At 40.7% G+C, this 20,339-nt stretch overlaps 1 protein-coding gene across 1 annotated transcript in view; it reads left to right on the forward strand.

Moving 5' to 3' along the window:
• The window catches only part of TBXAS1 (thromboxane A synthase 1), a 262,385-nt gene that overhangs the window by 29,609 nt on the left and 212,437 nt on the right, over nucleotides 1-20,339 (forward strand). Inside the window, exon 5 of the mRNA XM_039383165.1 lies at nucleotides 3,357-3,547. Coding sequence (XP_039239099.1) covers nucleotides 3,450-3,547 — 98 coding nt within the window. The 5' untranslated portion in view covers nucleotides 3,357-3,449. The remainder of the gene's footprint in view (nucleotides 1-3,356; nucleotides 3,548-20,339) is intronic.

Here is a 20,339-nt window from a genome sequence, read left to right on the forward strand (position 1 = left end):
GTAATAATTAAGTCAAAGATGGCCATTATAAATCCCTCTATTCTAATAGATTAATATTCCCCGTACTTTGGATATTAGGGTTGTTTTAAATTTTAAAAAAATCCATGTGAAATGTGTCTTTGATCTTTTTAATTGGTATACTTTCAAGATATTAAGAATTCATTTTGGCTTTGGAAAGGTTTTTGTCTTCAAGATAAATTATTATCATACATACACATTTTTGTACGTGGGCTTTGTTAAAGTTTATACATAAACTAGTCTCTGATTAATTTTTTTTAAGCCGTTTTATGGTATTTTGGTCTGCACTATTTTGTTGCTAAGCTGTCTATACCAGAATGTAGTTGATCTGTGCTACAAATTTCTATAGACCCTGGGCTTCCTTCACCTATGATAAAGTAGGTGTGGCTCAGCCTTAATTAGATTATTATAGACCTAAAACATACAAGGTAGAATAGCATGAGAGGAGTTGAAATTGGTCATTAGCAGGAGTGCATGGTTAGTCTAGCTGGTGTAGTCATTAGCTTCTAAAATAGATAAGACTACACTTTCCATTTTATATGCTTTGAAGACAAGTCATAGTCCTTAATGTGATCTAGGTTTACTGAGAAGGTCTATGATCCTGCTTTTTAATAAGCTCTGTATTTCGTGTCGGAGTGATACCAGCATATGTCAAGCATTGCTGAGGTTCATAGCCATAGTTGTATTCATTTGGAAGTTAAAATGCATTGTTTTTGGAAGAGCATTTACAGAAAATATTATTGCAGTCAGACAGGGCTTTAAGACATGAAGGCTTCCTGTAAAACCTGGATTGTTTGGGTGCCAGGCTTTTTTTTTTCTTTTACAGTTGAGGAACAATTCAGTTCCTCAGACTTTGAATGCTGTTACGTACTTCCCCGTTTAATACTTAACACTGCCAACATCTGTGCAGGCTGAAGCTCTGCCTGCTCAGAATTGAATTGCTTCTGTCTTGTACGTCTGCCATTTGCTGGGGAGCTCCAAGGCAGTGCCGGGGAAGGAGGGATGTGATGGATGTCTTCTTGTAGATAACATTTTGTTTGTGATGAGCAAGGCAGTGATCTATGGAATTTACTTGCTGCAGGAGAGAAGAGCTCGGATGGCACCGTGTCAAGGAGCTGCAAAGCTTGGTAGATGCAATCTGGAGTGAAGCCTGGTGGAGGCAAATGCAGACAGTGCTGCTGACTCATAGCAGTCTTAGAGGAAAAGGCTCTCTTCCACTTCTGCTTGCCTCTGGCTTCCTCCAGCATGTGGTTGGTGAGAACTTTGTCTCCCTAGTTCTCTAGGGAGAATAATATTGACCAGTGTGGCTCAACAAAAGGAAGGGAGGTTGGTGAAAAATATCTGTGCTATTAACTGGTTAATTAGGATGACATTTCTCATGTAAAGGACCTCTAAAGAGAGACTCGGGATTGATAAATAGCCTGTATGCATTGCTGTCTGCATCCCTGATTCCTTTTTCCTCACCCTGCAAAGCTGAGATCCTTAACTCTGAGATGATGAGTGCGTGGGTCTGTGATGAGGACTGCTCCGGGTAGGTTTTGGAGTCGATGCTGTTGTGCCACCCTTCCTAATGGCTGGAGGTGCTGAGTTAAAATCCTTCAGCAAGTAACAGGTGATGAGGCTTAAAAAATAAAACAAACACCAACATCAAAACCAGAAAAGGATGAAAAGAAAAGCTTGATTATGTGTCATCTTACAAATTGTATGCTGATGTGAGAGCCTATTTTCTTTCATAATCCATGCATTTGAGAACTATTCATCCCACCTATTTCCCGATGTGACTGGCAAAAGACTCCAATGCTTCTTAAAAAACAAGTGAGGTGTGTACTTGACCTGTGTGTGCTGATAGGAGTTATACAGTTGACTTTAATAGGAGAGCATCTGAACTCTATATACAGAAAAATATGTCTTTTAACTCAAAAGCCAAGTAAATAAAAGTACAGTGAAATCAGAATATTATTTCTTACCTTCTACACTTATGGTGATTAGTTTAGTTTTTTTGAAGAGACTTTAATCCATATGGATATTTTATTTTTTAATTTTTTTTTTTTAAAGAAGTCCCATAAAATCAGTTGCTGATTGGGGTTGGCTTCTGCCCGCTGATTAATTTCTTGTGTCACTGATCTTGATTCTTGTTGTAGTTGTTCTCAGATGACTTGCCAGCAGCAGCAAACCAGCAGAGCTGTTATTGACCCAGGATAGCAATAAAGTTGTTAATACAAGCAAGGTTTTCTGTGAACTACGTTGCTATTCTGTGGAGCTGATGAGCTGGTTAACACCTTTTACTTATTCTGCAAGGATCTGAGGCTAGAAGGGAATTAATGCAGCTGTGAAGCACAGGAGAACCAAAATAGCAATGATTCAGTTAGAGTAGAGCCAAATCTTCTTAAAATTAAACTCCATTGTGTTAGAGACTTTACTTTTTTTGATACCTATATTATTAACTTCTCTGATAAATGCAGGAAATGTAATACAGTGATATTGGAGAAGCCTTGCACATTAAATCTAAGCTATTGTCTTGGGGTTGTAATAGAAGAAACCACTCTTCATCTGGTGTGTTATAAGAATCAGATTTTACAGAATTTCTGTTTCTCAAGGTTACCATATAATTCACAAACTTAGTTTTTTCATAGCATTGATTTCCTTAACTTTCCGATAGGTTGTTTATAATGAGTGGGAAGTCTGCAGTACATTTATGAGTATTTATAGTTTCATAAGTAACAAACAATACTGGACAGGTTTTTGTCATGGTCAAGGGCATTTACTTGAAAGCTGCTGCTGTTGTTGTCCTGAAGATTTTTTTGATTATGGAATTTGGTTACTTTGGTGTGTAACAGGTTGGTGGTCTTCTCTTATAGAGTTTTCCTCTAATTCCTCTTTTTAGTTGTGATAATTTACCTTGTTCCTTTCTTTCAAGATATAACCAGCTTGTAAATTAAGTGCTAATGAACTTTTATGTTGCAAAAATGCTCTATTTTTGCTGTTTTGGAGAATGACACTGTTTGTATGTCAGGGCACCCCTGAAAGTGTCTTAATATTTTTCTTCCATGATCTGTAACATGGTCAGGCTCTCTTCCCCTGTTTTTTCCCCACACATTCCCCAGTTTCCCATACTTGATGTCTAAAAACCTATTCAGCAGCACTGATGTCTCAAGCGGTGGATATGTAAATATTTACTGGCATGATGGTCAACAACAGTGGGAGGGGGGAAATTGCTACATTCTACCATTCAGGGAACCTTCCAGTTCTGTGTCAGAGTGTGCAGTCGATGAGAAGAGGAAAGGTTTGCAGTTTGTACTTGACATGTTTTTGCTCTCTCGGTTCCTGTTTTGTTGCAGATGTCATTCATATAGCAGTGGAAGGCTTTATCAGCTCTTGCCGAGGCTTTCCCCTGCACTCAGCACTCAAGGCTGGAGCTGTAGTGGAGGAAAATGGAGCCTGTAGATCTCCTGGCATTTGCCTCTGTAGAAATGAATAGTACAAGAGTCACCTTGGCTTTGCTGGTGGTCTTCCTGGTCCTGCTGTATTGGTAAGTGATAACAGTGGTATGGGCTGCATATCAGACACAAAGCCTGCTGAAGCTCCACCAACATCTACAAAGTCTTTTATTCATGTGGGGAAACTGGGAGATAATTGCCTGGGAGGGAAATGGAGGGGGAGTTGGTTTGGATGCAGGGATTGTACTAAATACTCACAAAACTCATGATGCTTTTAGAGAATTCTCCCCTTGCAATATTGTCTTGTAAGTGCTTTACCAACAAACTGCTAACAAAAATTGTCTTCAAAATGAAAAAAACCCAACTTATCTGTTGGTTTCTTTTTAATTTCTGTGGGCAGCAGGAACATTGGTTAAAAAGAAACCAAGTTTTCTTTGGACTTCTCTCTACTATGCAGCACACGTGTCCCTTGCCATGTTTCTTGGCTGAAGTGTACAGACACTTTAACTGCTGCTTAAATTTCCTCTCTTGTTCTTTCCACACTGACTAGTGGATACAAATCAGAATAACAGCAGCCCTGATGGTTAGCACAGTAGGCATTGCAGTGAGCTGTGCTGAAATGAGAAAACCTACCCTGTCCCAACAATTTATTTCAGAAATTAAATAACAGAACTGGGAGTACTTTTCTGACTGTTTTTACTTGTATACCTCCTCAAATCCTGCTTTCCAGTCAAAGAATGTTTTTTTTCTCAATTGTATGAGTGTTCAAGAAAAAGGTGCAGGTATAGTTGTAGAAAAAAGAACATGTGACAAACCCCCAAAGCTAACCTAGAAGAGAATAGTGATGGCACCATGAGTTTAGCACAATCATTGTAGCAATGTAAATGACAGATCACTTCTGCATGTATTTTGTCATTCATTCACCCTGTTGAGCATGAATTTCCTTCTGTGTCCAGGGAGGGTCTGGAAAGACTAAAAAGAGTCAAACTCATATCTGATGTGCATTGCCATATCAAGTAGGTGGGTGGCCCTGATTTCTTAACAAGATCTCCCCAAATCATCACAAATGTCCAAGTCCTACTTCCTTTGAATTTTACTGGGAAAAGAATGGCAGCTCTAGATCTTTAAGTAAGACCGTGCTGTTTAGCTGCCAACCTGTGCATCTCTGTGAGCTTAAGGGGATGAGAAGGAGGACAGAGGCACATCCACAGTTCAGAAAAGCAGCAGATCAGGTGGTGAGATCTGACCACCTGTGAGTTATCTGAAAGAGCCTGATACTTCCACGTAGTACATGTCCAGATGTGCAGAGATCTGTGAAGACACAGAAGTGCTCCTTGTAAACGTTGGGTACATTCTGGTGTATGCTTGTCCAGGGCCTCATTTTCCGGTTCCATTTAGGGAAGGCAGTTCCTTCCCTTGAAGTTATAACATGGTGTTTTAGTGCACATTCAGTCTTGCCATTAACAAAACTAGCTCTAATTGCAGAGTTAAGGCAGGCTCATGGCTATGGTCAGTCACTGCTGAACAGAGTGCCTATCATTTAAGTTTCAAAAAGTTCAATTTAGCAGTGAGGTGGGAAATTGTCTGACAGTAGAGACACTCCATTTAGTGTGTCTCCTTTGCTGGTTGAAGGTGAGTTCTGTGAAAGCATCAAGAAAAGGAAGCTGAAGTTTTATATGGGGAAAGTGTTTTATACTCTTCCCTGCCAATGGTTATTACTGCCCAGTCTTGTTGATCTACAGATTCAGGTTGATTTTTAAGCAGCTTATTAAATACAGGTGTCTACAGGTCACTATTCCAATGAGAAGCTTAAACCTGCAATGAAATATGCTGGGCAACATCTGTGGGCTATTGGTAGGTTTGCCTGGTGGCTGAGTTATTCAGACTCATTTATCTCAGTAAAATGCAGTGACTGAACCTGTAAGCTAATGTCTTGAAGCACATCTGCTAGTGTGGTGGTTGTTGTTCAGATTTGTCAACTTATTCATTTTGAGTCTATTTTGTTTAGGTTTTTTACTGCATGCCTGTTTAAACAAATGAGTAAAGCTCAGTGCATGCTCACAGATTGCTTTATTCATGGCTGAAACCTTGGGTTCAAGGAATCATTTAAACAGTAAAACGGTTGCCAATAGAAATGCAGGTTCTTAATGCTAGAGAATGTTTTTATTACAGTCATGTTGCATACCTGATTATCTGGCTCTTCTAGGAGTCAGAAAACATGAGTGTTGTGTATGGCAGGAGTGATAATAAAGTAATAACTCTTAAAGTTCTTTTGATGTTTATGTTTTCATTCTAAGCCTTATTCTCATTATTTAATAACTCCTGAATTATTCTTTTTCTAGCTTTTTCTGCCAGGATTGTACCTTTTCAGAGGGGCAGTCATGGGGGAAGGGAGGAACGAATATTTGCTGTTGTAAATTTTGTTATGGTAGTAGCTTATAATTGATTGGGGTCATGTTGTGTCAACTCTTGTGTGAGTACAAAGAACAGGCAGTTTGTCCACCTTGTCGACTGCAAAAGGCTTAGTAAGGCTCAAAAGAAGGCAGTTGCAGGTAGAGGAGAGAGTCAAAAGATCTAATGCACACTGGAATAGGAACATGGTGATGGCAGCTGTCACACTATTGAGCTATTTCCTTTGCATGATTTTTGTAGGTGGGGGTACTCAGTGGTTTAAATGACAGCCTTGAGCTGCTGTCCATCAGCTCGGCCTCAGTCACTGTTAGTGTGTGTGTATTGTAGGGCCAGCTGTGATTTGTCACAGTTCAGCTGGCAGGTGGTATCTTGCTAAGCTGTGATAAGACCAATCTCTTCACATTTTTGGGTATGGTGAGGTCATATGAAGAATGGGTTGATTGGGAAAGGGAGGAGAGGGCAAAGTGGCATAAAAATAAACTTCTGGGGAAGGTAGAGTTCTTAGGAAGAAACTTGAATGATTTGATAATTTTTTTGGCTGTTATTTATGGTACAATGAAGATCATCAATAACTCTTTATAAAAAATTCTATAATAGCACATCTCTGATTCCTCATGTGTTGTCATCAGTGTAATATGAGGGTGATGCTTGCAGTGAGTGCAGTGTGTCAATTTTAAGTCAGTGGAAGCAAGTATAATCTCTGTGTTTGTCTTCCACATGACCTTAAGTCAGCTATAAGGAGAGGCTTTTTAAGGTAGCTGATCTAATGTTGAGATTAGAAATAACTGAATAGCTTTTGGGTACGTAGTCTCTTCAGACATGAAACAGGAAGAACAAACCCGAGGTTGGTTTTTTGGTAATCTGTTAATTCAAGAGGCTGCTCAAACCTGTTTGCTGTCCCCCATTCCTGAAGGACTTAGTCGTCTGCTACCCTCCCCATTCTACTTGTTCTCTGTAGGTCAAAGTCTCTTCTTGCAGACTTCATATCACGGATTCTTGATGGCTGTTGCTACATCATTGCTATTGTGATAGGCAACTAAATTACTGCTTTATTGACCACAAAAAGGCATAATATGGCTAAATACCTGAAGTTCAGTCACACCAGTGGCACAACACTTAGCACTCTTAAAAAAATCTCTTGTCCGTGTCCCTCCCAGCCCCTGTGATTTCTTTCTACCCAAACTGATAATCAGAGCAGTTTCTTTTAAGTGCACTTTCTTTCTCGAGCAGTTGCAAGCACTGCTGTCTCTATTTGCCTAATCTCTGTGAATCTCAGGGTTTTTTTCAGGCATGAAATAAAACCAAACACTTAAGGGAGGGATGAGGTTAACATTTACAAATCCCAGTGATATTCTCTATTGAAAAATACAGTAGTATATCTATGCAACATATTGTTCATTTTCATTTCAAACATATGCTGAGTTGGATATCCCATGCTTGGCTGTAGCTGCAAACATTGCTTTGTGTCTTTCTTTTTGCTGTCTGGGTAGATGTTTGATAAAATGAAAGCAGGAGTTTATCTTGCTTTAAAGTTTAATGTACCATAAGCTGAGCATTATGAAGAAGCTGTCACAGCATTCAGATACCTGTGTTCAAACTGGATTATCAACCCCTTGTCTAAACAAACCTGGGTTTTTTTAGAAACATGGAGGTTGGATGGGAGTGTTTGTTTATGTTTGTAAGATACATGTCTAATTGCATGCTTTCAAACATAGCAAAACATATACTAATGGTGTTCTTGGCTGTTTCTGAAAAGCTAAGTAATTCAGAAAGATGTCATTTGCACATTTTTACATTCTACATTTTTACAGTAATATTAATAATCACTTGTGTTACAAACGTGTATAGAGAGCCTAAGAGATTTGGGTTCCACGGGATCAAGGTACTGTCCACCCATTGCACAGCAAGTCAATCCTGACCCAAAGCATCTGCAGTCTCTGATCAGAAAGAATGAAAACTAAGTATTTTTCTTCCTCTGATCTTAAGTTTAGAAGTTTGCATACAGAGAGATTTGGGAGATACTTACATATGGGAGACATGTTAGAGTTCATCAGTTGGTACAATACCTGTACTAGACCACATAAGAAGTTGAGCTCAGGACAGGCAGTATTTCAATACAGGTGACTTCAGTATGATTGCTTGTTTGGCATTACTTGGCATTCCATGGTTTTGGAAAGGGAAAGTTTAGAGGTGATCTTTCTCCAGCAAAAACTTCATTCTGGTTTTGCAGAACTTTGCTCTTTGGGCTTGAGTTAGGTAAAACTGAGGTCAAATAGATCTCAGGTGTTGGGGTTTTTTTCCAAATCAGATACTATCTAATACGAAATCTTCAACCAATTTTTGCTGCTTGAAAAATCAGTATTTACTGAAGATGTTTGATAGCTAGAGCTTTGAGCTTATAGTCTGAGCGCAGGCGTAAGGTGAGCAGATTATTCTCCCTAACACATCCAGATAATGCTTCTGGACAGACCCAGGGACAAGCAGTATGAAGTCTGGATCCTTTCTGGATCCACCACTGACTGTGGATGGGCAGGCTCTAACCTGTCCACCTGTCGCTGCTACCATCAAAGGCACAGTGTTGCAAGGACCACTGTGGCTGGAAACAGGCCTGAGTACAGAGCATCAATATACACTCAGAAAGATGTACAGCTCCACTCTCGCACCAGGCTCTTTGAGCTGAGAGGTTCAGAGAGGCATTCTAATTCTCGGATGTTAAAGCAAGCTTGTTTCCCTCACTGGCAGAAAGCACAGCTCTGTAGACAATGAGTGCTCAGGGGCCAGTGCTCCTGTACTGCTGCTGGGCTCTGGCTGCTGAACGTGTCTCCATCTTCCACATCCCTCCTGCAGCCATGGCCGACCTCTGAGCTGGGATCTAAGGTTACGGTCCCTAATGAATCTGCCCCTATTACAGCCTTCTAGCTTCTCAGTTTACAGTGAACACAGCATCAGGTTTACAGGGTCAGAAGGCAGGGAGGTTTGAGGGGTTTTATATTCTGTTAACCCCAGCTGGTGTTTTTCTTTTTCCCTAAAATGGCCGTTATGTCAGTGGAAATCATTCTGCTTCCCTCCCCTTCAGTTGAATGTCCCATTATGAAAGCTGGGAGGATCTGACTCAACAGGAAACATCAGCAAACTGCTGTTGATGACAGAAAAGAAGCCTAAAAGATTGTGAATTGTCTTTGTCATGCAGTTTCACATCGAGCAAATCCGGAATTCCCACTTATGTGTCAAACATAATTCGATCCCACAGCTGTGCAATGTAAGACCTTGTCTTTGAGCTAAATCAAGCATCTCTAGGTGAGCCTGAGAAGGAGCAGAGTAAGCTACTGAATTATAATTTGGAAAAGTGCCACACCACAAATGACTAAATACTTTCTTTCTCTGAGAAAAAAGTAGATTTGATCATCCAGAAAGAAGTTCACTCAGTGCCCTGATTATGCTGCTTTCAGGTAAACAAAGTTATCTTATTTTTTTGGGAAGAGGTAGAACAATTTTCTGTCACTGTTGCAGCTTCAGAGCTAGATTCTCTGGGATGTCCTCAGAGGCTGTTAGAACACCTTGGTTATTCTGATAAACGTAGCTGGGCCTCTAATAATGTGCAGGTTTTGTTTGCTTGCACTGCACCTCAAAACTCAGAAACCTCTTATGTTCGAGTTGTTTTGTTTTAAATTTAGCTATTACATGTCAAGCAGTGTTTATTTGGAGGCCCTCAAGGGCTTGCTGAGTTTTTGGCTTTTATGAAGGTCATTTTACCCTAAAAACTCTGCGTAAAGAAGTCAATAGCCAGCCTATTAATTCCTTGTGGCCTTTGTTTTTCCCTAAACCTTTTCATGCCCCGTTAAATCCCATATTAAAACAGAGTTTTTGGTGCATGGAGATTAGAGCATTAATATGTTAAGGTAGATGTACAGGGGTAGGATAGTTTCCTTTAGTTTTCCTTTCCTTCCTACTCTTATGGTCCAGATGTAGTGTCCAATGGAGCATGCTACAAATGCACACAAATGATGCAAGAGCAAACAAGAGCTGTACACAGCCCTTGAACCATCCCATTTCTGCTTTCCCTTCCTGCAGGGCTTGCAGTGGACTGGGTCCGGTCTGGACTGGGTTGCAGAGGCAGCAGAGATTGTTAAGGGGGTGAATTACTCTGACTTCTCCATCAGGCAACTTCTGCCTGCAACTGTTCTCTGGAGCTTCACTTAGCTCTTCTGGACCAACACTTTGGTTTTAACTTCTGATCTGCTGTTTACCTTGGGGCAGGTTGCTTTGTTTAACTTAGGATATTTGGGCACCTCTCAAACTGATTTTGGGGGCTCCGAATTAACTTTGAGGAGTTCCTGCCTCCATCTACTGACTGTATTAGAAACTTTATACACTGCTGGTAGTGCTTTAAATGGATTTGAAATTAGTTGGTGAAACAAGGCAATGTTTCCTCCTTAGAGAGGATGCTCTGCCTGTACAAGCAGTGGGGCACTCCATCGCATTGCACTGGGGCTGTCTCTTGCCGTGTCTGTGCATTTAATTGCATGTCTACTGCAAAGTCTCCAAACAATGCCATGAACTTTGCTCTTCCCTGAACCCCAGGGGAGCATACTGGCAGGTCCTATGACTGCCCTGCACCGGGGTGCTCCAAAGTATGTGGACTTGTCACATATTTCAGGTAGCAGACCAAGTGTCCTGCCAGCCTGCCTGTTCTCCCTCTTAAATGAAAAGTTAAAACTTGGGCAGTTTTGACAGGTTAGAGCTCCTCAGTGCTGAAACATAGACCTATGTTCTCCTTTCTCTCGTCTTCTTTAACACTTTAACATATCATTTAAAGAAAGTTACCTATATTCTTCTTCACTCCTTTTTGTCCTTGCATCAGACTTCATCCATACCAACGTTTGCTATATTTTGTCCTCATTGCTGGCTCACAGGTAATTAATACCTTTGATTAAGAGCCATGCCTTGCTCTTCTGTAGGAAAGTTTTATACAGTACTTAATGGAGTTGTCTGAAAAATATTTTAAAATAAAATATTGACAAATTATTGAGAGATTGCCTTTTATCAGTTCCCCTTGACATACCCAAAATCTTTAGATGGATTTTTCCATCTCTTGTCTCCCTAGTTTTGTTTTTGACTTTTTTTTCCCCCACTGAAGACAAAGTTTACTCTTCCATGAGCTCAGTGTGTGCTAACTGAGCACACAGCAGAAAGAGCTCAAACTGTTTTCTGGTTTGGGTTTGGATATGCATTTTTTTCATTTTCACAGGAATAGTGGAGGAGCTTAAGAAAATGACGTCCAATGCCTGTGTCTTCCTTCTCTCACTTTTATGTGCCATTACTTACACTGATGACAATTTCTTTTAAGCTTTACTTATTAATTTGACATGTGTTTTCTATGGCTGGAGTGATGTGCAGGTCAATAGAGAGTACAAGGGTTTTAAGGCAGGGGTCATCTAGAATGTGGGAGATTCTCCATATCCATTCCTTTGGTACTTTCTCTCCTGGCCAGTTGCTGCTTTCATGGTTCTGCAGAACCTGTGAGGTTGTTAGGGGAGTAAGGAAGCAACAAACAAGGGAAGGGGCAAAACCTGTTATATTACTTTTTACTTGGGTAGGAAAAGAAACTGAATGCCCAGCAATGGCTGGAAAAGGACTGGGGAGAATGGGCACAGAAGGATAAGACTCCATATGAATTCCTAGTGGGTCGTTACAGATTGAGGCTGGAAGAAAGGAGCTGAACTGAGATGTATGTTGGGAGCAGGGAATGGGGCAGTGTCTGGGTGCTTGTGTTGACAAAATAAAGTCTACTTCCTTGGAAATAGTTCCTGTCAGCTAGTAAAAGCCTTGTGATACTCATTAGGAGTTGAGGGGTATGGGAAGCATGAAAAGGCAGTGGACTTAGAGGACATGAGAAATTGGTAACTGTATGATCACAAACTCCTGCTGAATGAATGCTCTTGGATGAGAACTATTGGCAGAGTTCTGAACCTGTAACCCTAAGTATTGTTTTAACTTACTCAGTAGCAATAAATCTGATGTAATCTGCACATGCATGTTTGTGGTTTCTCATCCAAAAAGCTCCAAAGAGCTTTTATGTAAACACCCTCTCAGTAGAGCTATAACAATTGAAGAGGTCATCAAGGCACGTGGTTTGAAATGTGGGAAAGAGATGAAATAAAGCACCCTGGGTGAGGAAGGAGCAGCTGAAGGATCTTCAGTGGGTTGCATGCTAGCATGAGAGACAGAGACTGATGGTGGTCAAGACTGCGAGGGCCTTCTTCCATTACTTATAAAATCAATATGATCTGTTTGTTCTCCAAAAACTTTAGCAAACCCCTTTGTTTTAAGATTTTCTGAAATACTTGTCATGGGTTGAGATGCAGCAATCTCTCCAAGAGAATTCTCACTGTAAGCTTCATGGCAGCAAAACTGAGAAGCTGTATGTTTATGTTAGGATAGATTTCAGTGAGTGTAACACTGTTGTACTGGATTGATTAGTGTCTCTGAAAGTTATGATGAATTGTACCCAGTATGGGACTCTGAGCTGACCGAGCATTTCCTCGGTAGCCATTCAGGTCAGAGCTCTGGCCAACAGCTTTAGGAAGAGCAAATGCCTCTCAGTGGTTCTAGAAGGACTTTAAGTCCGCTCTTTAGCTCAGGAAACAGGGTTGTTTGGTGTAACATTCAGAAACCTTCACCTCTAGATATGTATCTGGCTTGCTATTTCTCATCCCCTCTTTAGAGCTAAGAATAGGTGGTGCAAAGGTAAAGGATCCTCAGCTTTGTGAGAACTGTACCTAGCTAGGACAACAAACCTTGAGCCTTGCCTATTTCAGAAGTATCTTAAAATTGGTTTGTCTACTAGAATGTTTTAAACCTAAGGTAATTTCTCACAGTTTGGACACCATCTTCAGTAGTTGTGTTTTTAAACTTTAAAAAGTTTAATTTTTTTGCAGTAGTTCAGTATTCGGTGGTTTCACAATTTATTTTCTTTCCTGAGATACAACTTTTGGGTAATATAAATGGAAATGCTCTCAATTTTAGTGGAAAATCAGCCATCTGGTGTTCTCCTAGGACAAAGAGCTGTGTTATTAACTGAAAGAGACCATCAGATCTTGAGCGTCAGGCACAGAGCAGTGAGGAGCCTCCCTAGAGCAAGGTTGCAGAGAGAGCTTGGAATATTAACTGTGGGCACAAGATGGTGGAAGGACCGTAGGAACTTACACTTTCACAGGCCATGAATCTCTTAAGGACTGATGTATTTACAGTGTAAGGGTGTTCATCCTGTCAGGACTCAGGCTGGGATTTGAGAGTTGGGATTTGAGTAGTTTATCCCTAACCTGCCTTCTCAGCTTTAGTAGGCTCAAGCTATTAACAAGCATGGTAAGGAGGCCTTTATTTCCATGATAGCTGGTGACTCAGTTCCTCTTTCAAGCTTTAACTGTATCACTGGCAGACATTTTTCTATTTAATTTTTGACATTGCTAGGGATTCTGTGCAGTAAAGCCTTTTTCTCCCTTCTTATCCCCCTTTTTATTTACGTTCCTGAGTGAGAGCATAGCCAAGCAGTGAGCTCAGTGCCATGGAAGCATTTTATATTTTGAGCAGAGATAAAAATCTCATTCCTTCTATAAACAAAACAAATCAACAGATGATGCCCAGGAGAACCATTTCTCTATAGCCATTTTCCTCCAGCTGCTTTCTATTCTGTGCAGCTTGCAACGCACCATATGAAATACGTGTGTGCCTTTCTGTGTGTGCAAAGCACAGGTTTCCTCCAGACAGTGGCAGCTTTATCATTAAAAAAAACCCAAGCAACAACAACAAAATCCCACTTTTTTTTTTCTTTTACAAGGCTGTAATAATAAGATTACTAACAGTGAGTTGAGATGTTTTGTTGTTTAATACTGTGTACTTGCTAGAGGATATGCTGCAGGGACTCTGCAGCCACAGCCACTGCATCTTCCCTCTGAATGGCTTTGGACTGTTGTCTGTGCGAGGATGAGGGACAGAAATAATCTGAGTGAGTCTGAGTGCATCATAAACATGGCAGGGATGAGGGTACAGAAGAATAGCTTGTTCAGAGTTTGCTGCCCTGTGTGTGCTCGCCTGTGTCCCTGTGTCAGGGAGGAGTTTCTCTCCGGTGCTATGGCAGCTTTGTGGCTGGCACAAGCACGTTGCAGGAATGAGACTGGTGGAAGGCAATAGGAAGTGACCCCTTCAGCCTGTTGTAAGCCCTTGGTTAGTGGCACCTCTTGCTCTCCTGCTTTTGTTTGGCTATAGTGAACAGTTCAGAGGCTTAGCTGGATGGCCAAAAGCTGCAAGGGGGTGGGGGTTGAGACCCAGAGGCACCATGGAAGGAGATCATGCATGGGAAAGAACAGAGGGTTGTCTGGATGAGGAGTGGGTAGATAAAGGTCTCCCATGCTTGGGAGTAGTTGCAGGTCAGCCCTTGGCAGAGGTGCAGCTGCAGGTATATCTTATCTCAGCAGCATCTCTCTGCTCACCTCCCCCTCCTGAGGTGTGCTTCTGTACAGGAGGACGGTGGCTATGCCAGATGTTCCTAAACTGGGGCCTGAGGGAGTAGTATCTATCCTTGCAGGGGCAAGGAAAGGTGATAAAAGTTTGAACATTGCTAGGCTAATGGACTGTCTTTTTGCCATAAATAGTCAGCAGTCTCTGAAACGTGAAGGAACTTGGAGCTAGCTGGGGGGGCAGGAGTGCAGTAAAATTTGGCAACACTACTTCTGGTCGTCTAGATAAAGCATGGTTTAGAACTGAAGGAAAATAATGTGGTTTCTCATCCAAAACACGCCCAAAAGCTTTTATGTAAACACCTCGTAAGTATATGTGTATGTACACACATATGTGTACGTTTACACTTGTATATAAATACATAGAAAGTGACTCAGAACAAACAGCTTCCAAATAAGCAGCCAAACATAACTGATGTGATCCTTGGATAGATCATGCTCAGCGCCCAAAGCAACCCCCTTGTCCCATCTCTGGCCAAATGACTTCTGGCAGCTAAGGAAATGACCTTGGGTAAAACCAATAGGACTTTTATAACAGGGACGTTAGCTATTGACCCTGGGTGTATTTTATGACACTGCCTTGGTTTTGCCTTGTATATCTTCATTCTGTTGTTGATGTGTTGTTCTGTGTTTTTGAAAAACTGCAGTCTGTCCCCAACACTCCAGTATCTGTCACTGCAGCACCTGGGCTGTGGGTTCACCCTCATCAGCACCAGATCATTCTCTAAGGCAGATCTCATCTGGGCCAGGGTGGGCACATGGGAGAATTTTGATTTATTTAACTGGAGTGCAAGACAACTAATTTATACCATTTCTGCTATGCTACTGGGAGAAGATAAGCTGTACCTGATCTGCTTTGAAATTCACTTTTCCATATTGACAAATTTCAGTTATCAGAGCTTTTTTCTACCAGATCAATGCTTTGGGTGGTGTGGCTGAGATGGTTTTGATCAGACTCTTCTTGCCCTAAACCTGAATCATTTGCTGAATCATTAAAACGGGGTCTCAAACTTGCTTGAGAACTCAGTTCCATTTACTTTGCACAATTGCTCTGGTAAAGTTAGGGAGCAGCAATAAAAGTTCAGTAGAAATTTCCCTGACTGCCAAGTGCACATAAATCAACTTTTTAAAAAAAAACTTCTATTGCTGAAAGTGCTTCCCAAGGTGATTTGCTTGTGTCTGAGCATTTAGGCTTGTAGCCTCTGTGTAGTTTGAACTCAGAGCTTTAAGGAAATGAAAGCTGTGTTGTAATATAGCTGACTTTTTATTTTATTTCCCAAAGAAATAAAATATTTTAGGTACGTAGTTATTTTGAAAATTTGAGTTAGAAGGGGCTGGTTAACAGTCAGAAATCTTGTTGCAGTTGCTAGAGGCAGGGGCTGGTTGTTTTTCTGAGTGACACTATTTTGGGTCAAGTTATAGAGCTGACTGTAAGATTTAAAAACATTTTGGTAAAGTTGACATGGTCAGCTTGTCTCATTAATTATCCAAGAAATTTTGAACTCTTAAATAACCGCTCTAAGCTGGTTTACTAATGCAAGCCCTTTAGATTCATAGGCTGAATTTGGCTTGCATTGTTCAGACCAGTGATAAAACAGTATGTGGCTTTTCTTCTTTCTTACCTGAGAACAGTTAGAAATAATTCTCTTACCTTTTGTTATCCTTCAACTTTCGTGTGGAATTTTTTCTGACTGAAAAATGTTGTTAAACATAATATTGATATAGTAAAGAGCAACCCACACAGAAACCCAAGCTGCACCATAAATCCTTCTCTGAAGTTGCTCACACTGGTTATGTAAATAAAAGAAAATTGATGCTGTTAGCATAATTGTGATCACACAGGGGAGATTGCTCTTATGTGATAGAAGTGGCGTGTGTATATGTGTGTCCAACCACCTGTCCATCCACCCAGCTCTGTTGTTTTGGTTAGCTCTGTAGCTGACATAGGCACCACAGAACCTGAGGTAGAAAATGCGGTTTCTCAAGGTTTTGTGGAGGATCACTGAAACGGCTGTTTTGTCTTTTCCTTGCTTGGCAAAAACCTTTTGACTGAAAAATATATTGCTCTGTTCAGGAGAAATTACTATATGTAGTCAAACACTAATGACTTTCTGTTGAATGTGGTGGATTTTGGATTCAATTCCAAATAGTGCACTGTATCTCTACAAACTAGAGATGTTTCAAGCCCTGTGACTGTTGATCTCCAAGGATGCAGCTGATCCATCTATGGGTTTTTTATTTGTAAATTGCATTGCATTTGGAAATAGCTGGTGGCCAAAATCATTATCACTGTGTTAATTTAAAGATCAGTCAGCGTTTTCAAGGGCTGGACAGTTTCAAGAGCTTTCTCTGAGCAAGTTGGAGGCTTTGTCTTGTAGGCTCTGAGCAAATTGTTACAAAACACAAGAGAGTTGGTAGGAGTTTGTAGAATCATAATTAATTGACAATGGTTTTTCGAAAACGACATTTTTCAATTTAAAATAAGCTGTTAAAACAATTTAGAACAGTGTTGTGATAGTCCCTTGACACACATGGGGAGCTTTGGGTTAAACATATAAATAATGCTGAAAGGACTATATTTAGTTCCAGACTGATCCAAGGACAACTGAAAAATTGAAGGTCAAATAACAAAACGACAAAAAGAAAATTATAGCCCTCCTTGTTCTGTTCTGCAGCATGCTGCTTGGCAGCCGTGAAAGTTCAATACTGGGGAATTTGTCACATACAACTATTTATGATTTGTACTTTAAACAGAGCAAGTAAGCATGAAGTGTGTGTACTTATTGACAACAGCACATCACTGAGTCTTGTCACACTGAATCTGGACAGCAACTCCCAAGTACTGCAGAATTTTGGGGGACTGGATATTAAAAGATCTGTGAAAACCCAATCAATCAATCACAGCTTTCCCCATGCTCTGTCTTGACCCTTGGGCTCTAGCAGTTTCTACTTGGAAAGTGTAACCAGGTGCTAAGTGTTGGGCTAAGACCATTGCTTGTTTCACTGTTTTTATTTGTACAAGCTATTAAACCTATTGAACAAGAGGAACTTCAATTCTCTACTGGTTGGGAGAACTTTTAGTCTATGCTTTAGCAGGACTTTGTTTAAACAGCCCAAGTATAGAGCTCAGTGCTTGCAATTGCAGACAAGACAATGACCTTCAACCTGTCCAAGTCAACCCTCTGGTTGTGGTGAACTTTCTTTCCTCCTTTATGGACAGACCTAGTGCCTGCACTGCTGATCCAGTCAGAATCCGAGCTAGGTGCTAGGCTGTATCTTCACCCAAGAACAGTATTTCATTTAAGTGGCTGCAGGTAGCACAGGCACTGTTAGAGCCACGGGACCAGATCTCAGCAGGTCATGCCTATTTATTCAGCTGAGGTTCTACACAAGGACAGCGGAACTCTGGATGCTCAGGCTGATAATACATTGATGGAAATTGCCAGTGATGTGATTTGTGCAATCGTGTTTATGCGATGTTTCACTTGACCTAATCTTGCCAAGCCTGATCATGCCTGCCTGTCCTCTTGCGCAGCTCCCAGCGTGCCCACAGCACTTGCCTACTGGCCAACCAGGCCACAGTTCCTGAGGCCAGATCACTTCCCTGGAGTATCTGCTGGCCAGTTTGCCCCTGCTGCTTGACACATGGTGACTGCTATGTTTTTATTAGGGGATTTTGGTAGTACATGGTGTAATTAATTATTTTCAGAGGCTTTATTTCATTTAAGCTAGTCTCACACTAGCCTTCCTCTCCTTGAGCTGCTTATGAAACTGAGCAGTGGGGTTTTCAAATTTGCTAATACACTTTATATCAAATGTGTGCATTGTAGGGATAATGCCTATTCAGACAAATATTTGGCTACCAGCTGGGCGAGGATCGAATGCACTCCTAGCAGTGTTCAAAAATGAGTGGGAATACATGTGGTCCAGCTCAGTTAGCAACTTGTCCCAAGATAGATGCATTCAATTCTGAAACTGCAGCATTCAGAGAAACAGACTTCTTTTTCTTAGATGGAAACCATGTCTTGCATAATCTGCGTTTTGGTGATTTCATTTTAAATCTAGGCTTTACCTGTCAGATGGGAAACAATCGTTTACTTCAAATACTAGCTGCTATTGTTTACATTTTCTGTGAGCATCTCTCTCTCTCCCTCTCTCTCTCTTTCTCTGTCCCCCTTAAGAACATCTTTGTGCATGCTCTGTCTAAAAATAAATCAAATTGGAGGCCCAATAATTAGGGTCATTCCTTTAGCAATGAGTTAATCTCTTTAGAGAAGTGAAAACCAAATTGGGATTGTTCTCAGCCCAAGTCCCAGATAATGCATCGGTTTTGGTCTGGTTGTTTCTTCAGCTCCTGAAATTTATGTATTTAATCTTGACTGTGTTTTGGAATAAGACGTAAACTTAGTTATGGTTTAAAGATTGGTTGAAGTCTTATCCTGATGAAGGCCTATGTAAACTTGAAATTTGGCCTTAAAAGTTGTGGAAAACACTAATTCTTGCAAATGTGTCTCTTAATAGGCATGTTTCTAACAAGACAATGTTCACCCGCTCTTTTTTTTTCTTCCAATATTACAAGGAGCAGTTACATGAACAATGTATCTGTTTAGTTGTGCTATTCATTTATAGCTTCATTTCCTTTATCTTCAACTTTTACAGATTATTTATAGACTAATTCTGAGTTCATAAACTTATATATGCAAACATATGATTTTTTTTTTAAACTATCAGATATTCGTGATTTGCATGAGGAGTCCCTGGGCAGAACAGGGAGTGGCACAGGTGAATGTGGGTACAGGTCTGGCTTTGCTTTTGTTTATGAAGCTTGACACTTGGATATGCATGTGCATAAGAAGAGGAAGAGGAGATAAATTCCTGAAACCACCATTTCCCTTACTGTTGACTACCAAAAAAGAAATAAAAAGGGAACTCCCAGCCCTCACTATTTATGGTATGTCACCACAACATATTTTGGAGTTGTTTTTGAAGGGTCATTAACTTCACTATCTAAAAGCAAGCAATCAACTGGCATTCTTCTAGCTGTCAAACAGAAGTTAAATGGATTCTTTTAAATTAGTTTTCATCTATGAAGAACATTTAGTAGTTCATGTTTAGTCTGTAAGGGTGCTCAAATGCCCTAGTTAAAAGTCAGAGCTAGCCACATCAGGAGCAATAATCTTTACACATGTGGAATCTAACTATGCATGCCTTTGTGATGAGAGGAATACACCTTTCCCAACATAACCAAGTAAGAAATACCTTAGCAGCATAGCAGGTTTGATTATGATCTTTATTAGCTTGCTGTAAAGCAAGAGCAGCACTGCTGAACTCTGTGGAGTTGCTCTAATTTGAAGTGTGAGCTCTGAAATACAGAGCAGAATAAATTCACTTTATACGCCTTAACTTGGAGAAGACAAGTCTGTGGCAGTCCCAGCAGGATTACCAGCATTCAATCAGTTTTGGGGCTTGTATATTCCAGCATTGTAGGTAGGCTTGGGAAGCTTAGTTTGCAGTAGAAATGTCTCTACTCTTCTACAGAATGCTCTGGTAACAGCCAAACTTCCTAAATAATCATCATCCCTACTGTTCAGTGTGTGAATGCTGGGAACAGAAGTGTTGGGGGAATCTTTCACAGTTCTGGCAGAAAATGTGTCTCTTGGAGAATAGGAGACTTTCCACTGGCGCAAGTCCTTACTTTCAAAGACCTGTCTCTTTGCTGAGACAACCATCTGCCCATCTCTGAGGGATGGCAGTTTGCGGTGCGTTGCTGCTGGGGGTGGGTGTTATCTTTCCAGGTGGCTAGGAAAGCCTCTTACACTTGCATGCCGTTGCCATCGACAGAATGCACAACTGCAGGATTTTGAATGCTTAAATTCGTTATTCGAACTCCAAAATATTGTGCAATTTTTTTATTTTTTTTTTTATCTCAGGGAGTGGGGTGATCCCTAATCCTGAT

Source organism: Pipra filicauda, unplaced genomic scaffold (genome assembly GCF_003945595.2).
Source record: "Pipra filicauda isolate LSUMZ 115617 unplaced genomic scaffold, ASM394559v2 scaffold2_size9829703_pilon, whole genome shotgun sequence".
Lineage (NCBI taxonomy): Eukaryota > Metazoa > Chordata > Aves > Passeriformes > Pipridae > Pipra > Pipra filicauda.